Source organism: Phyllostomus discolor, chromosome 11, assembly GCF_004126475.2.
Source record: "Phyllostomus discolor isolate MPI-MPIP mPhyDis1 chromosome 11, mPhyDis1.pri.v3, whole genome shotgun sequence".
NCBI classification, from domain to species: Eukaryota; Metazoa; Chordata; class Mammalia; order Chiroptera; family Phyllostomidae; genus Phyllostomus; species Phyllostomus discolor.
Window position 1 is genome coordinate 42,686,994 of NC_040913.2, and position 18,143 is coordinate 42,705,136.

The window sequence follows — 18,143 nt, forward strand, 5'->3', positions numbered from 1 at the left end:
AAAGCCTAAGGGACCTCTTGGACAGCATCAACTATAACATCTGCATCTTAGGGGTACCAAAAGGAGAACAGAGAGCAAAAGATAAAGAACCTTTTTGAAGAAATAATGGTTGAAAACTTCTGTAACTTGGTGAAAGAAACAGACACACAAGCACAGAAGGCACAGAGAGTGCCAAATAAAATGAACCCAAAGAGGCCCACACCAAGACACACAATAAAAATAGCAAAGGTTCAAGATAAAGAAAGAATCCTAAAAGCAGCAAGAGAAGGACACTTACCTACAAAGGAGCTTCTATAAGGCTGTCAGCTAATTTCTCAAGAGAAACACTTCAGGTCAGAGGGACTGAAAATGATGAAAAGCAAGGACCACTCTATCTAGAAATTCTGGCCAAGATGGAGACACAGGTAGATATACTTTGTCTCCTCACACAACCAAAAGAAGGACAATAACACATTTAAAAACAACTCAGAAATGCCAGAAAATTGAACTGTATGTAAGTCCAACAACCAAAGAGTTAAAGAAGAAACATTCATTCAGACTTGTAAAAGGGGTGGAGATGGGCAGTCAGAGTGGAGAGGACACCCAGCAACATGGCAGCGGGAGGACAAGGTGGGCAAAGCAGTGGCGGGTTCAACGTGTGCAAGGAGGCAGCTGTCAGTCCACATTTGAGTGCAGAGGAACATAGACCATGAACCCCATGCTTCTAGCACATCAAAAGAAAGCCTTAGAACCTCTGGCTATAAAAACCTGTGGAGGTCTGGGGGCAGGAGAAATACCTAGTCTCACAGGAGAGTTTGTTGGAGAGACCCACAGGGTCCTACAGCGTACACAAACCTACCCAACCGGGAATCAGCACCAGAAGGGCCCAATTAATTTGTGGGTACTGGGGGAAGTGACCGAAAGCCAGCAGAGAGCCGGGCAAATGCAGTTGTTCCCTCTCAGACCCCTCCCACACATACAGCACCACAACCCAGCAAAGTGGGTTGCCTCTCCCTAGTGAATACCTAAGGCTCCACACCTTACAACACAACAGGTGCACTGAGACAAAGAAATATGGCCCAAATAAAACAACAGATCAAAACTCTAAAAATAGAACTAAGCAAGGAGGAGATAGCCAACATAGCCAACATATCAGATGCAGAGTTCAAAACACTGGTAATCAGGATGCTCAGAGGCTGAGTATGGTAGCAAAATGGAGGGAAAAGTGAAGGCTATGAAAATTGAAATACAGGAAAATGTACAGGGAATCAAGAGTGAAGGGAAGAAAACCAGGACTCGAATCAACAATTTGGAACAGAAGGAAGAAATAAACATTCAACCAGGACACAATGAAGAAACAAGAATTCAAAAAAGTGAGGAGAGGCTTACAAATCTCTGGGACAACCTGAAATGTTCCAATACCTGAATTATAGGGGTGCCAGAAAGAGAAGAGGAAGAGCAAGAAACTGAGAACTTATCTGAAAAAATAATGAAGGAGAACTTCCCCAATCTGGCAAAGGAAATAGACTTTCAGGAAGCCCAGAACATCCCAAAGAAGTTGGACCCAAGGAAGCACACATGAAGGCACACCATAATTACATTACCCAAAGTTAAAGAGAAGGGGAGAATCTTAAAAACAGCAAGAGAAAAGGTGACAGTTACCTACCAAGGAGTTCCCATAAGACTATCAGCTGATTTCTCCAAAGAAACCTTGCAGGCAAGAAGGGGCTGGCAAGAAGTATTCCAGGTTATGAAAGGCAAGGACCTACATCTAAGATTACTCTATCCAGCAAGAGTATCATTTAGAATGGAAGGGCAGATAAAGTGCTTCCCAGATAAGGTCAGGTTCAAGGAGTTCATCATCACCAAGCTCTTATTATATGAAATGTTAAAGGGACTTAGAAAAAGAAAAAGATAAAAAATTATGAACAGTAAAATGACAACAAACTTACAAATATCAACAACCAAACCTAAAAAAACAAAAATGAACTAAGCAAACAACTAGAACAGGAACAGAATCACAGAAATGGAGATCACATGGAGGGTTATCAGCCAGGAGAGGGTGGGGGGATGATGGGAGTAAAGGTATAGGGAATGAGAAGCACAAATGGTAGGTACATAATATACAGGGAGAGGCTAAGAATAGTATAGAAAATGGAGAAGCCAAGAACTCATATGGAAACCCACTGACACTAGGTGAGGGGGGGGGGATGCTGGTGGGAGGGGCAGTGCAGGGTGGAGGGGAATAAAGAAGAGAAAAAAATTCGACAACTATAATTGTGTAATTAATAAAAGCACTTAAAATAAAAATTAATTTAAATATTTTTAAGAAATACATTCAGACTTCCGGCATGATGGAGGAGTAGGTGGACGCACCGTACCTCCTCGCACAACCAAGAACAGAACAACAATAATTTACAACAATGATTTGCAGTCATAATATCAAAACTGTCAGAGGATTTATCTGAATGGAAGTCGGATAGCCAAGAAGTTGAAGTAGACCTGTACATACAGACTGGTAGGGGACGACGAGCCGAGCGAGCGGGCACGGGGCTGGCGCGGGTCGCAGGAGGGCATAGGTCGGGGGAAATTTGGCGCAAAATCGGTGCAACAGCAATCCGGGACGCAAGAGCGCAGCGGTGCAGCGGTGATCCCTGAGTACGCAAGCAGCGGCTGGGGGAATCAGTGGGGCAGCGATTGTGGACCAGGGCAGAGCTCACGGCCCAGAAGCCCAGGAAAGTGTCTGACTCCAGGAGAACGGAATGGTCGCCATTGATCCCTCCTGTCCCCACTCCCGCCCCTGCCCCCACACATAACGTCACAATCTAGCGACTGGGGCACCCAGCCCTGGTGAACACCTAAGGCTCCACCCCCCACCGTAACAAGAGCGACCCGACCAGAGAAAAAATAAATAAATAAATAAAATAATAAGAGAGACAGGGAAAGACATAAGACATATTTCCAGCAGAACAGATCAGTCCCCCAGGCCTCATCCTTTTGAGTGACCAAGAAATAGCCAATCTATCAGGTGCACAGTTCAAAACACTGGTGATCAGGAAGCTCACGGAACTGGTTGATTTTGGATGCAAATTACATGAAAAAATGCAGATTACCATAAAAGAGATGCAGGAAGATATACGGAGGAGAGCCAATAGTGAAAGGACAGAATCTGAGTCTCAAAACAACACAGTGGACCAGAAGGAAGATAGAATCAGCCAAGCAGGAAAGCATGATGAAATAAGAATTCAAAAAATCGAAGAAAAGCTTAAGACCATCAAGGACACCTTTAAACGTTGCAACATCCGAATTATAGGGGTACCAGAAGGGGAGGACCAACAAGTGGAAAAGTTATTTGAACAAATAAAGGAGAACTTCCCCAAACTGGCAAAGGGAACAGTCTTCCAAGAAATCCAAGGAGCGCAGAGAGCCCCAAAGAAGTTGGACACAAGAAGAAACACACCAAGGCACATCATAATTACATTAGCCAAGGTAAAAACGAAGGAGAGAATCCTAGAAGCAGCAAGAGATAAGGGGACAGTCACCTACAAAGGAGTTCCCATCAGACTGTCAGCTGATTTCTCAAAAGAGACCTTACAGGCAAGAAGGGGCTGGAAAGAAATATTCCAAGTCATGAAAGACAAGGACCTACATCCCAGATTGCTCTATCCAGCAAAGCTCTCATTTAGAATGGAAGAGAAGATAAAGTGCTTTTCAGATAAGGTCAAATTAAAGGAGTTCATCATCACCAAGCCCTTACTTTATGAAATGCTAAAGGGACTTATCTAAGAAAAGAAGATAAAGAAAAGATATGTATAGTAAAAGGACAGCAAACTCACAATTATTAACAACCACACCTAAAGCAAAACCAAAAGAAACTAAGTAAACAACTAGAATAGGAACAGAACCACAGAAATGGAGGGCACATGGGGGGCTAGCAGTAGGGGTGGGAGGAGGAGAGAGGGGGAAAAGGTATAGAGAATAAGTAGCATAGAATGTAGGTTGAAAATAGATAGGGGGAGGGCAAGAATAGTACGGGAAATGTAGAAGCTAAAGAACTCAGAAGTATGACACATGGACATGGACTAAAGGGGGGGAACGTAGGTGGGAGAGGGGGTACAGGGTGGAGGGGTGTGAAGGGGGAAATGGGACAACTGTAATAGCATAATCAATAAAATATATATATAAAAAAAGAAATAAATTCAGAAAAAAAACCAAAACCCTTCCAGCAAACAAGAGTCCTATCCTAGACTGGATGGCTTCACAGGTGAAATTTACCAAACATTCAAATATGAACTAAAACCTCCCTTCCTCAAAATGTTCCAAAGAATTCAAACAGAGAGAAGACTCCCAAACTCATTTTATGAAGCCAGCATTATCCTAATTTCAAAAACAGATAAAGACCCTATAAATAAAGAACATTTTACACTATTATCACCAACGAACATAGATGGAACACCCCCCCCCCCGCCAATATTAGCAAACCAGATATAGCAATACATTAAAAAAATTATGCACCATGATCAAGTGGAATTTATTCCAGCAATGCAGGTTGGTACAATATTCACAAACCACTACAAGTGATACACCACATAAAAAAATTAAGGACAAAAATCACATGATTATTTTAATAGATGCAGAAAAAGCATTTAATAAAATCCAGCACTGATTTATGTAAAAAAAACTCTTTGCAAAGAATAGAGGGAACATACTTCAACGTAATAAAGGCCATATATGACAAACCCAGAGCCAACATCATGTTCAACAGGCAAGAACATTTCCCTTGAGATCAAGAACAAGATGGGGATGTCTGTTTTCACCATGCTTTTTTTTTTTTTAAATTTTAATCCTTGTTCAAATACAGTTTTCTCCTTTTAACTCCCAATCCAGTCCCCGCTCCCACTCCTCCCCACTTCCCTCCCATTACCACCCTCCCCTTAGTTTGACTATGTGTCCTTTAAGTTTGTTCCTGTGAACCCTTCCCACTGTCCCCTTAAATTCCCTCTACTCTCTTCTGTGGACACTGTCAGCCTGGCCTCTATTTCAATGTCTTTGGTTATATTTTGCTTGTTTCTTTGTTTTGTTATTTAGGTTCCTGTTAATGGTGAAATCATATGGTATTTGTCTTTCACTGCCTGGCTTGTTTCACTTAGCATAATGCTTTCCAGTTCCATCCATGCTGTTGCAAAGGGTAGGAGCTCCTTCTTTCTTTCTGCTGCATAGAATTCCATTGTGTAAATGTACCATAGTTTTTTGATCCATTCATTTACTGATGGGCATCTAGGTTGCTTCCAGCACCTAGCTATTGTGAATTGTGCTGCGATGAACATTGGGATGCATAGGTTCTTTTGAATTGGTGTTTTAGTATTCTTAGGATAGAGTCTCAGCAGTGGAATTGCAGGGTCAAAAGGCAGATCCATTTGTAGTTTTCTGAGGAAGTTCCATACTGCTTTCCATAGTGGTTGTACCAGTCTGCAGTCCCAACAGCAGTGCACTAGGGTCCCCTTTTCTCCACAACCTCTCCAACACTTGTTTGTTGCTTTGTTTATGATGGCCATTCTGACTGGTGTGAAGTGGTATCTCATTGTGGTTTTAATTTGCATCTCTCTGATAGCTAGCAATATTGAACATTGTTTCATGTGCCTTTGGATTTTCTGTATGTCCTCCTTGGAGAAGTGTCTGTTCAAGTCCTTTGCCCACTTTTTAATTGGATTCCTTGTCTTCTTAGAGTGCAGTCTTGTAAGTTCTTTATATATTTTGGAGATTAAACCCTTGTCTGAGGTATCATTGGCAAATATGTTTTCCCATGCAGTTGGTTCTCTTTTAATTTTGATATTGTTTTCTTTAGCTGTGCAGAAGCTTTTAATTTTGATGAGGTCCCATTTGTTTATTCTTTCCTTTATGTCCCTTGCTCTAGGGGACAGGTCAGTAAAAAAGTTTCTGCGTGAAATATCTGAGATTTTCCTACCTACGTTCTCCTCTAGGACTTTAATGGTGTCACGTTTTATATGTAAGTCTTTTATCCACCTGGAATTTATTTTTGTATATGGTGTAAGTTGGTGCTCAAGTTTCATTTTTTTGACGTGGCTGTCCAGTTCTCCCAACACCATTTGTTGAAGAGGCTATTTTTACTCCATTTTATGTTGCTGCCTCCTTTGTCAAATATTAATTGACCATAGAGACTTGGGCTTATTTCTGGGCTCTCTGTTCTGTTTCATTGGTCTATGTGCCTGTTTTTATGCCAGTACCAGGCTGTTTTGATTACAGTGGCCTTGTAGTATAGTTTAGTGTTGGGTATTGTGATCCCTCCTACTTTACTCTTCTTTCTCAAAATTGCAGCAGCTATTCGGGGTCATTTATAATTCCATATAAATTTTTGAAGTGTTTGTTCTATGTCTGTGAAATATGCCATTGGTACTTTAATAGGAGTTGCATTGAATGTGTAAATTGCTTTGGGTAGTATGGACATTTTGATGATATTAATTCTTCCAATCCATGAACACGGTATATGTTTCCATTTGTTTGTGTCTTCCTTGATTTCTTTCTTCAGTGTTGTGTAGTTTTCTGAATACAGGTCTTTTACCTCTTTGGTTAGGTTTATTCCTAGATATTTTATTTTTCTTTTTGCTATTTCAAATGGGATTTTCTTCTTGATTTCTGCTTCTGCTGTTTCATTGTTGGTGTACAGAAATGCCTTTGATTTCTGGATATTGACTTTGTATCCCGCTGTTTTGCCAAATTCATTTATTAGGTCAAGCAGTTTTTTGGTAGTCTATAGGATTTTCTATGTATACTATCATGTTGTTTTCACCATTCTTATTCAACATAGTACTGGAAGTCCTAGCCACAGCAAACAGACAAGGGGAAATAAAAGGCATTCAAATTAGAAAGGCAGAAGTAAAACTGTCATTCTTTGCTAATGAGATGATGCTATATAAAGAAAACACTAAAGACTCTACCAGAAAACTACTAGAAATAATAAATGAATTCAGTAGAGTGGCAGGATACAAAAATAATCTTTAGGAATGGTGGGATTTTTATACACCAGTAATTAACTGTCAGAAGAGAAATTAAGAAAAAAAATCCTATTTATAATTGCAATAAAAAATAACATACCTAGAAATAAATTTAACTAAGGAGGTAAAAGATCTGTACTCAGAAAATTGTAGGTTACTACAGAAAGAAATTGAGGAAGATACAAATAAATGGAAGCATATACTATGTTCATGGATAGGAAAAATGAACATCATTAAAATGTCTATAGTACCCAAAGGAATCCATAGATTCAATGTAACTCCTATTAAAACACCAATGGCATATCTCACAGAACTACAGAAAATTCCAAAAATTTATATGGAACAACAAAAGACCACAAATAGCCACAGCAATCTTGACAAGGAAGAACAAAGTTGGAGGAATCACACTACCTGATATCAAATTATACTACAAGGCCATTATTATCAAAACAGCATGGTACCAGCATAAAAAACAGGCATCTAGATCAATGGAACAGAGCAGGAAGCCCAGAAATAAACCCACACTTTTATGGTAAATTAATATTTGATAAATGAGGCAAGAAGATACAATGGGGTACAAAATGTCTATTCAATAAATGGTATTGGGAAAATTGGATAGACACATGAAAAAAAAAACCAAAACAAAACAACAATGAAACTAGACCACCTCTTTGTCATGAATGTCCTAGAAAAAGACATAGGTAGTAAAATCTCAGACATCTCTTAGAGCAATATTTTTTCTGATATATTTCCTTGGGCTAGGGAAACAAATGATAAAATAAACAAATGGGACTACATCAAACTAAAAAGCATTTGCACAGCAAAAGAAACCATCAACAAAATGAAAAGAAAACCCACTGAATGAGAGAACATATTTGCCAAAGATACATCTGATAAGGGGTTAATTTTCAAAATTTATAAACAATTTGTACAACTAACTCACAACCAAGAAAACAAACAATCCAATTAAAAAATGAGCAAAGGACCTGAATTGACGGTTCTCCAAAGAGGACACACAGATGGCCAATAGGCACATGAAAAGATGCTCAACGTCAGTAATCATCAGAGAAATGCAAATTGAAACCACAATGAGATATCACCTCACACCTGTCAGAATGACTATCTGTGTTGGAGAGGATGTGGAAAAAGAGGAACTCTCATGCACTGTTAGTGAGAACGTAAATTGGTGCATCCATTGTGGAAAACAGCATGGAGTTTCCTTAAAAAATTAAAAATGGAACTGTCTTATGACCCAGCAATTCTACTTATGAGAATGTACTCGGAGAAACTCAAAACATTAATTTGAAAGAATATATGCACCCCTATGTTCATTGCAGCATTATTTATAAGAGCCAAGATCTGGAAGCAGCCCAAGTTTCCATCAGTAGAAGAATAGATAAAAAAGCTGTGGCACATTTACACAATGAGATACTAAGTGACTGTAAAATAGAAGAATACCCTACCTTGGTGACAGCATGGATGAACCTTGAGAGTATTATAGTAAGTGAAACAAGCAACTTAGAGAAAGACAAATATCATATGATTTCTCTTATATGTGGAATCTAATGAACAAAATAAAAAAAACAAATAGAAACAGACTCAGATACAGAGAACAGACTGACACTTGTCAGAAGGGAGGGGTTGGGGAGCTGGGTGAAAAGGTAAAGAGACTAACAAAAAAACCCAAAGCCCAAAGAGACACAAACAATAGTATAGTCAATGCCAGAAAGTAGAAGATAGCAGATAGCAAAAGGAGGCTTGACTTTGGGTGGTGAGTACATGATTCAGTATGGAGGTGGTATATTATAGAGGTGTAGACTTGAAACCTGTCTGATTTATTAACCAATGTCACCCCAAAAAATAAAATAAATAAATAAATAGATAGATACATAGATAAATAAATAAAAGAGACACCAAAGAAATCCCTCACTCCTTCGTCATTTGAGGTGACAGCAAAAACATGGTTATCTAAGGAGTGGTCCCTCATGAAACATTAACTCTGCCAATGCCTCGATCTTGGACTTCTCAGCTTTCAGAATGATGGGTAAAAAACTTTCAGTGTGTATAAGCTACCTAGTCTATGGTTTCTCTGTTACAGCAGCCCAAATGGACTAAGACAATTTTATGCAGTGCATTACGTGGCACCCTCTGTGTAAATAATGTCATTCAGGTCTCAGATGAAATGTTACCTCAGTATTGTTCACCCTCCCAACTCCTCCTAATGACCTCCATCACTCCTTAGGCCAGTGGTCCCCAACCTTTTTGGTACCAGGGACCAGTTTCATGAAAGTCAATTTTTCCATGGATTGGGGTAGGGGGACAGTGTCCAGATGAAGCAAATGCTTTACATTCAAGCTCGCCTCCCTCTGTGTGCCAGGTTGCTAACAGGCCTGGCCTGGTACCAGTCCATGAACCAGAAGCTGGGGACCCCTGTCTTAGACTATTATCTGGTTTCTATTACATTCCTTTCTATTGGTAAAGTACAGATTAATTTAGACCTTTAGAATTCTCACTAATTAAAATACACACAAAATGTGAAACACATACTACCTGAAATTGGCATATTTATTTGTTGGTTTACTTGTTTGTTGTTAAAAGAGGATGCAAGCTTTACAACAAAGAATTACTTGGCCTTAAAAGTCAGGGATGAGAAGCCCTTACTTACATGTTTCCATACTTACAGGTCATCCTGAAGTCTCTGTAGAGAGCAAGATAGCCTGATTTTGTGGTACTGATAAAAGATAACTTTGGACCTTCCCTCCAGCACCTTTCTTTTATCTTTATAAAAACAGTTATAGGTTGCAAATCATTTGTTCCTTTTTCTCCATATCAGTTGCCCTTGGCATGTGAGTACCATGAGAATGGCGTTGGGTACATTACCTGCTGCTCATGGAGAATCACCTGACCCTTGAGGGGACTTCCCAGGGGTGCCACTGTCACAAATGGGTGCCAAATTCCACTGGCAGTTCTTGGGAAGATGTCAAAAAAATCCACAAAGTAGCCACTTTTCCCAGCCATATTCATAAAGTATAAGGAAACAGGATTGCATGCAACTACATACAGAGTATCTTCCTCATTTTCTGAAATGACAAAAAGGCGTTAGTTTTGTGATCTGCAACAGACTTTCTGACTGGACAAAAGGTCCACTGAAAACTGAACCATGAGACTAAGAACAGTTGGAAGTGAACAGATGATTTGTAGATGTATTGGTTAGACTGAAAAGACCATGAGCAGTAATTTAGTTCCTGCTCTAAATGTAGATGGGACCACACCTATGTATTTGAGGAAGTATTTTTTCCCCAAAGAATTCCATAATATCTAATAATTATACCATTAAATATTTAACACTTCTCAATGCAGGAAATTCTTCCTTGTATGAAAGCAAAGTGCTTTGTGCTTCAATAAAGGTCTGTTTTCTCTTGTTTTATTGTTCATTTAGATGGACAAAAGCTGGTCAACAGCTACCTGCTAATCTTGCATTTCCTAGATAATTACTAGATCCTGAAGCTTTTCTTGCTACAAATAAGTAATTCTATATTTTATTCTTAGCTTTATGGATCTAATTTTCCAAACTTGGTTTATCTTTTAAATATTTCTTATTACAATATCTCCATCCCTTCTCATCATATACACACAAAAATGTGTAACTGTGTATGGTGACAAATGTTAACTAGACTTATTGTGGTGATCATTTCACAATATAAATATCAACTATTTATGTTGTATACCTGAAACTAATACAATGTTATATATCAATTATAATTCAATAAAAATAAAAATCTCTGTATTTTCAATCTGAGTACTTGACTAGGTCCATTTTCTGAATTCTCTCTCGTGCTTCTTCAACTATTAAGATCATATGAATCATGAGAGATCTAATGAAAACGTAGATTCTGATTGAGTAGGTCTGGGATGGGTTTAAGAATCAGCCTTTCCAACAAGCTCCCAGGAGATGCCTATGCTGTTCGTTTGAGGGCCTCACTTTGAGTAGTCAGTCAGGCAATAGACTGTGTTTCCATAATTTCTACCTATGGTATGGGATTAAGTTGCTTTTCCATAATAAATGGTATCAGTATTGCTCCTCATCCAGGTATCTATTTGTCAGTGGTCACATTTTCTGAACTTCAAAATAAGATGTAAGATACAAGGTCTGTCCAAAAGGTATCCAGCCATGTAATATGAAAAATAGAGACATTTACTGACGAAGATACAAGATACAAGAAATATTATACACAGGACAATGATGCCTCAGTCCCTTTCAAAGGCCCCCTTGGGACTTTACCAAGTCTCCCAATCACCGTAAGCTGTCATGTTGTGTTTTCCTGAATCTCATCAATGGTCTGAAGTCTCTTCCCTTTCAAAGGTGATTTTAGTTTTGGGAAAAGCCAGAAATTGCAGGGCACCAAATCTGAGCTGTAGGAGGGCTGAGTCACCTGGGTGATTTGATGTTTTGTGCAAAAACAAACTCTGCACAAGATGTGATGTATAAGCAAGTGCATCATCGTGATGAACCTGCCCATCACCAGTTGATCATAGCTACAGCCTTCTGAATCATCTGAATAGTTTCCACAGAGAAATGTTCAAGCTTAATGCAAAATTTGGTGTAGATTCATTGCTCAACTCCCTCAGTCATTTTGTTTATTTTTAAATATATTTTATTATGTTATTACAGTTGACCCATTTTTTTCCCTTTATTCCCCTCCACCCTGCACTGCCCCTCCCACCAGCATCCCCCCCCCTCACCTAGTGTCAGTGGGTTTCCATATGAGTTCTTGGCTTCTCCATTTTCTATACTATTCTTAGCCTCTCCCTGTATATTATGTACCTACCATTTGTGCTTCTCATTCCCTATACCTTTACTCCCATCATCCCCCCACCCTCTCCTGGCTGATAACCCTCCATGTGATCTCCATTTCTGTGATTCTGTTCCTGTTCTAGTTGTTTGCTTAGTTCATTTTTGTTTTTTTAGGTTTGGTTGTTGATATTTGTAAGTTTGTTGTCATTTTACTGTTCATAATTTTTTATCTTTTTCTTTTTCTAAGTCCCTTTAACATTTCATATAATAAGAGCTTGGTGATGATGAACTCCTTGAACCTGACCTTATCTGGGAAGCACTTTATCTGCCCTTCCATTCTAAATGATACTCTTGCTGGATAGAGTAATCTTAGATGTAGGTCCTTGCCTTTCATAACCTGGAATACTTCTTGCCAGCCCCTTCTTGCCTGCAAGGTTTCTTTGGAGAAATCAGCTGATAGTCTTATGGGAACTCCTTGGTAGGTAACTGTCACCTTTTCTCTTGCTGTTTTTAAGATTCTCCCCTTCTCTTTAACTTTGGGTAATGTAATTATGGTGTGCCTTCATGTGTGCTTCCTTGGGTCCAACTTCTTTGGGATGTTCTGGGCTTCCTGAAAGTCTATTTCCTTTGCCAGATTGGGGAAGTTCTCCTTCATTATTTTTTCAGATAAGTTCTCAGTTTCTTGCTCTTCCTCTTCTCTTTCTGGCACCCCTATAATTCAGGTATTGGAACATTTCAGGTTGTCCCAGAGATTTGTAAGCCTCTCCTCACTTTTTTGAATTCTTGTTTCTTCATTGTGTCCTGGTTGAATGTTTATTTCTTCCTTCTGTTCCAAATTGTTGATTCGAGTCCTGGTTTTCTTCCCTTCACTCTTGATTCCCTGTACATTTTCCTGTATTTCAATTTTCATAGCCTTCACTTTTCCCTCCATTTTGCTACCATACTCAGCCTCTGAGCATCCTGATTACCAGTGTTTTGAACTCTGCATCTGATATGTTGGCTATGTTGGCTATCTCCTCCTTGCTTAGTTCTATTTTTAGAGTTTTGATCTGTTGTTTTATTTGGGCCATATTTCTTTGTCTCAGTGCACCTGTTGTGTTGTAAGGTGTGGAGCCTTAGGTATTCACTAGGGAGAGGCAACCCACTTTGCTGGGTTGTGGTGCTGTATGTGTGGGAGGGGTCTGAGAGGGAACAACTGCATTTGCCCGGCTCTCTGCTGGCTTTCGGTCACTTCCCCCAGTACCCACAAATTAATTGGGCCCTTCTGGTGCTGATTCCCGGTTGGGTAGGTTTGTGTACGCTGTAGGACCCTGTGGGTCTCTCCAACAGACTCTCCTGTGAGGCTAGGAGCTTTTCCTGCCACCTCAACCCCCACAGGTTTTTTTTTATTCAGAGGTTTTGAGGCTTTATTTTCCCATGCTGGGACCCTGGGTTGCGCAGTCTGTCTTGCTCCCGAGTTTTTCCTCCTGGTTTATTTGCATGCAAATGTGGGATTGCTCACTCTGTCAGCCTCCTCCTCACCCTCCTCACCCTCCTCAGTCTGCCAGCTACCACATTGCTGGGCATCCTCTCCACCCTAGCTGTCTATCTCTGCCTCTCCTATGGGTTTGGATAAATGTTTCTTCTTTAACTCCTTCGTTGCCGGACTTCCATACAATTCAATTTTCTGGCAGTTTTGGTGATTTTTTGTTTTTAACTTTGTTGTTGACCTTCTTTTGATTGTATAAGGAGCCAAAGTGTATCTATCTTGGCCAGAAGTCCTCTCATCCATTTTGAGTGGCCACACAGTACACACAGTATACTGTGTGGTATCTATCACCCCACTGACTAATACAGTGAAGTTGTTATTGTTCATGCATTTGAATTCCAGTCCAATTTCCTTGGCTGTCAGATAACAGTAATGTTGTGCAAACTGTCCTTGTTGTTTTAAGAATGGCTGTACCTTTTCCGGACAGACCTCATATGATGAGATGTAACATTTGGAATTATCCTAGAAAATTTGGAGCATATGTAGTCATATATTGTTTGTGTGTGTGTGCCATGTCTACAAAGACCAAATACTATATGCAATGATATAGAAAACTTAAATAAAATAGCTAACATTGATAAGAAACACAAGTCAATGGAAAATGCAGAAGAAGACATTATTTAGGAGACTGTGTTCTGTTACAGTTCCAAATATCAGATAGAATCACATAATTTATAATTTAAGAATCTTTTTAATGTTTCCATTATCAGCACAAATCCGTTCAATTTAACATTTACTGAGTACCTTTGCACACAGTATAAGCTACCAGGGAACAGAGTGAAAGTATTAGCACAAATGTAATAAGTTAAACTTATTAACTGTTCTCTCATTTTGCAAGCATTAAGTGCTGCTTGGTCTTTGGCTCAAACATATCTATCTATATCTATAGTTATAGCTGTATCATCTGATTTTAATGCAAGAAATGTTTTTTTTACAAATACAGAATAAGTAAAGAAGAAGAAAACAAATAATAAAAAACTCAGTTTGCAAATGTGGACAATACTTAAGTAAAGGATTAAATTATATACAGGACAGAAAAGGAGTTTCATCTTTTAAAGGCCAATTCTGACTAACTGGCAGCAGCTGCTTGGAATGTTTGGCGAGAACTGTAACAAGGTTTAATGAGAAAAATGCTGCACCTGATTAGTGAAGCCTGTCACAGGCAATGGGGCACAGGCTCATAGCATGCTTAGTTACAATCTAAATATGAGACAAAGGCCAAAGTTTAAACCATATCCAAAAAATCCATACTTATTCTCTACTAATAAGAGCACCAATCTGTTAACCAAAAAAAAACCCTGCACATTTTTAAAGCATATATTTTTATTCGATATAGCTGATTTTAGGAATAAACAATATCCATAGAACTCATAGGAACAAAACTTGCATATGAATGTTTGCTTAAACAACCCCCATCTTAGTCCTTAGAGACTCTCTCCCTTCCCCCTGCTTTCACTTTTGTTTACATCACTTTAATAATTGCCACTAATTGAGACACTTCTGCCAACAGGTACCAGGGCACATTGCATGAATCAGTAGGTAATGACAACAGTCCAGAAATGTAGATGCCAAAAGTTCACATCCTTTTTTTGTCATTCTTTACAATGAGAAGTTTAATGACTGCAAATTATTCCAGCCCTGCTTTCGTGGTTCATGCAATCACCAAACTGGAATCCCAGGCAAAAAATCCAATGTTTCTCCTTTTTCTTTTTCCCTTCTATTTTTAGCACACGCCTGGGTGTGTTTAACTTTGTGCTACAATTGTAATGAGAAACAGACACATGCATACAAACTTAGCAGTGCTTATGTTGGTTCCACAATAGTATTTTGTTAGGTTGTTATAAGAAATGAGTTTTGAATTATACCTAATTGCTATCCAATCCAAGAATGACTGTTACTGAGTCTATGCCATAGACTCTATGGACTTCTTGATATCTAGAATCCCACCTTTTAAAAAACCAGTGCAGGATGGAAAAAATAATCAGATGAATAAACAGACATACCGTGTGATACAGCAACATCACAGATTATGTTAACTTCATCCAATGGCAACCTCCAGGAGGCACATTCTTCAGTAAAGGTGTGAGATCTTCCTTCGTGTCTTTCTATTGGATACTCCTGTATGTTTATAAGTGCCGGGCCCTATAATTAAGTAGTTATTTAAGAAATTTGGGTAGTCACAAAAATGTAGAAAACCTATAGTTCTTCCCAAATATAGAATTTAAATTCAAATAATATCATGATGTATCTCTTCTTATTTTATCGATTAGCCTGGTACTTATAACAATAATAATAACATAAAATTGCATTGTAAATGTTTCCCCATGTGCTGTTATTTCTCACTTTATTTTCTTTTTACTCATAAAATATACCATATGTGAAATCCCATACTACTTCTCATTCATTTCTTTCTAAGTCAAGAGCAACTTTTGAACTGCAATTATTGGGACCCAGAGCAGTCCAAACCAGGAGAATACTTTGTAAATCAGTGAACCAGCACCTGATATAATTCCATTGTAAAGAATGATCACTGTATCATTATATACAATGTAATGGCTAAACCTGGGTCTTGGAAATGAAATATAAAAAACAGTGACAATTGAAATTAAAAACAACTTCCTGATAACCACTACTGTTAAGTATAAAAGGTAGACTATTTCACACATGGTAAAATATTGTTCAATAGGAATATAAGCAGAGGAACAAATTTAATAATATGATTAATATCTGTGTAGGTACTTAGATATGATGTCCTGAAAGAATTATATAGATGTAACTAAAATTTCAATGATTTGTATGCCTTCCAGTCAGTTCTTTTTTTAAAAAAAATTTTTTAATAAAGATTTTATTTATTTATTTTTTAGAGAGGGAAGGGAGGGAGAAAGAGAGAGAGAGAGAAACATCAATATGCGGTTGCTGGGGGTCATGGCCTGCAACCCAGGCATGTACCCTGACTGGGAATCGAACCTGCAACCCTTTGGTTCGCAGCCCGAGCTCAATCCACTGAGCTATGCCAGCCAGGGCTCCAGTCAGTTCTTAATGAATCAAATATGTTTGGGTTAGATATTTAATATCGTGGCTTCCACACTCCTCCCACCCTTTGGGATTAGTCTTTATCTCAGGAGCAGGAAGACTAGAAACTACATTCCTTATACTCCCTTGCAGCAAGGGTTCCAGATGTGATTTAGGTTCTGCCAATGAAATGCACTTGCATGAGATTTGGAAGGCAGAAGAGGTAGAGGTCAACTTCCTGCTGTTGTAGTTGACAAGGAGTCTCTGACAAATATGCACAGTCAGATTCTATGCTCTGCTGCAGATATTGATGTACTGTGACCCACAGGTCAAGTCTGACCTGCTGGCTGCTTTTGTAAGTAAAATTGTACTGGAACACAGACACGCTCATTTGTTAATGTATTGTTTAAGGCTGCTTTTATGTTATTATGGCAGAGTCGAATAGTTGAGACAGAATCTGTATGGCCATAAAGCCTAAAATATTTACTGCCTCATTTTTTACAGAAAAAGTTAGTTGATTCCTTTTTACTGTGTAGCTCTCAGCAGCAGGGGTGGTAGTGGAAACAGAAACACTGATCTTGAAACTAAAAGTTCAGTGGTAGCCCTACACTTTTGTCCCTCCTGCCCTTTGTAATGATTTTATGAGCATTTAATTCCCTATAGTAAATCCCTTTTTGCTTGAAATACATGGAGCTACTAGTGATGGATATTCCTTTCCTTATGAAGATGAATATCGTGGAGTAACTGTCCTAGGTTAATATACAAGATACCCGATTTTCCTGAAATACAAGTTAGCTTTAAGGAATTCTACTGACCATTACCAAATGCCTACACTGAGTCCCTCAGAGGCCAGACTGGCTTGAGAGTTACAGCAGTGTTAAATCAACTCCTAAATAACATCAGAACCAGACATTTCTGAGCTTGTATGAATTTTATCTAGTAAATATATAAAAAAATCTGTAACATTCAATATTTGGGGGGGGGGATATTAACCCCTTACAGATGTATTAGTGAATATGTACTCCCATTCAGTGGGTTGTCTTTACATTTTGTTTGTGCAAATTGTTTATGAGGATAAGTCCCTAGGCAGTTGGTTGGAAATCTCAATACATTCCTTGGAAATGGGCATCATAAATAAAGATATGCCTCCTTGACCTACCACTGAATATTTCTACTCTTTCTTTTGAACAGTAAAAGAACATTCAATATTTTAATGAAGAAATAATATCAACCTTTATGTCTATATGATGAGTTTCTGCTGGACACAACAGTTTTTGCATTCCACTTCTTGACTGTCCAATTGTCCAGTAGCCCATGAACGTCTGCTCGGGCAGAGGCAATCTGTCAAGGATGATTTGAAAAGTAAACATCCCTTCTTGTTTCAGTCATAGGAAAACATAATGAGCCATCTATTATCAACTACACAAATAAACTTGAAGAATGGTTTACTTAGAATTTGTTTTCACTTCATTAAAAGAGTCCATAAAACCATGTTTATTTAGAATGCACTTAAAAAAATAAGATTCCACATTTCAAAAACCCAGAAGGTAAAGTACTATTCTGTTTTTACCTTAATAATAAATATTGATTACATATATTTTTTCTTAAGTTGCTAAAATATTTAGCAATTTGACATCCAAATTCCCAGTAGAGCTTAGAAAAGATTTAGGAAAAAAAGGAGTAATCTATCAATTTTTAGCATATCCTTTTAAATTTGTAATCAAATAATAAATAGTACACAATATTACCAGTCACATGTTCGTAAGTTGTAGAGGGCATGTTTCATAGACTCTATTTTAGTACCTTAATTTTTTTT

The 18,143-nt window shown here is 38.4% G+C and overlaps 1 protein-coding gene across 3 annotated transcripts in view; it reads right to left on the reverse strand.

Moving 5' to 3' along the window:
• Positions 1–18,143, reverse strand: part of VWA8 (von Willebrand factor A domain containing 8) — a 417,525-nt gene that overhangs the window by 149,684 nt on the left and 249,698 nt on the right. For all 3 annotated transcript variants that reach the window (XM_028526305.2, XM_036011319.1, XM_036011320.1), the window contains 3 exons: positions 17,560–17,668; positions 15,319–15,457; positions 9,873–10,072 (listed from right to left, as the gene is read on the reverse strand). In XM_028526305.2, coding sequence (XP_028382106.1) covers positions 9,873–10,072; positions 15,319–15,457; positions 17,560–17,668 — 448 coding nt within the window. The remainder of the gene's footprint in view (positions 1–9,872; positions 10,073–15,318; positions 15,458–17,559; positions 17,669–18,143) is intronic.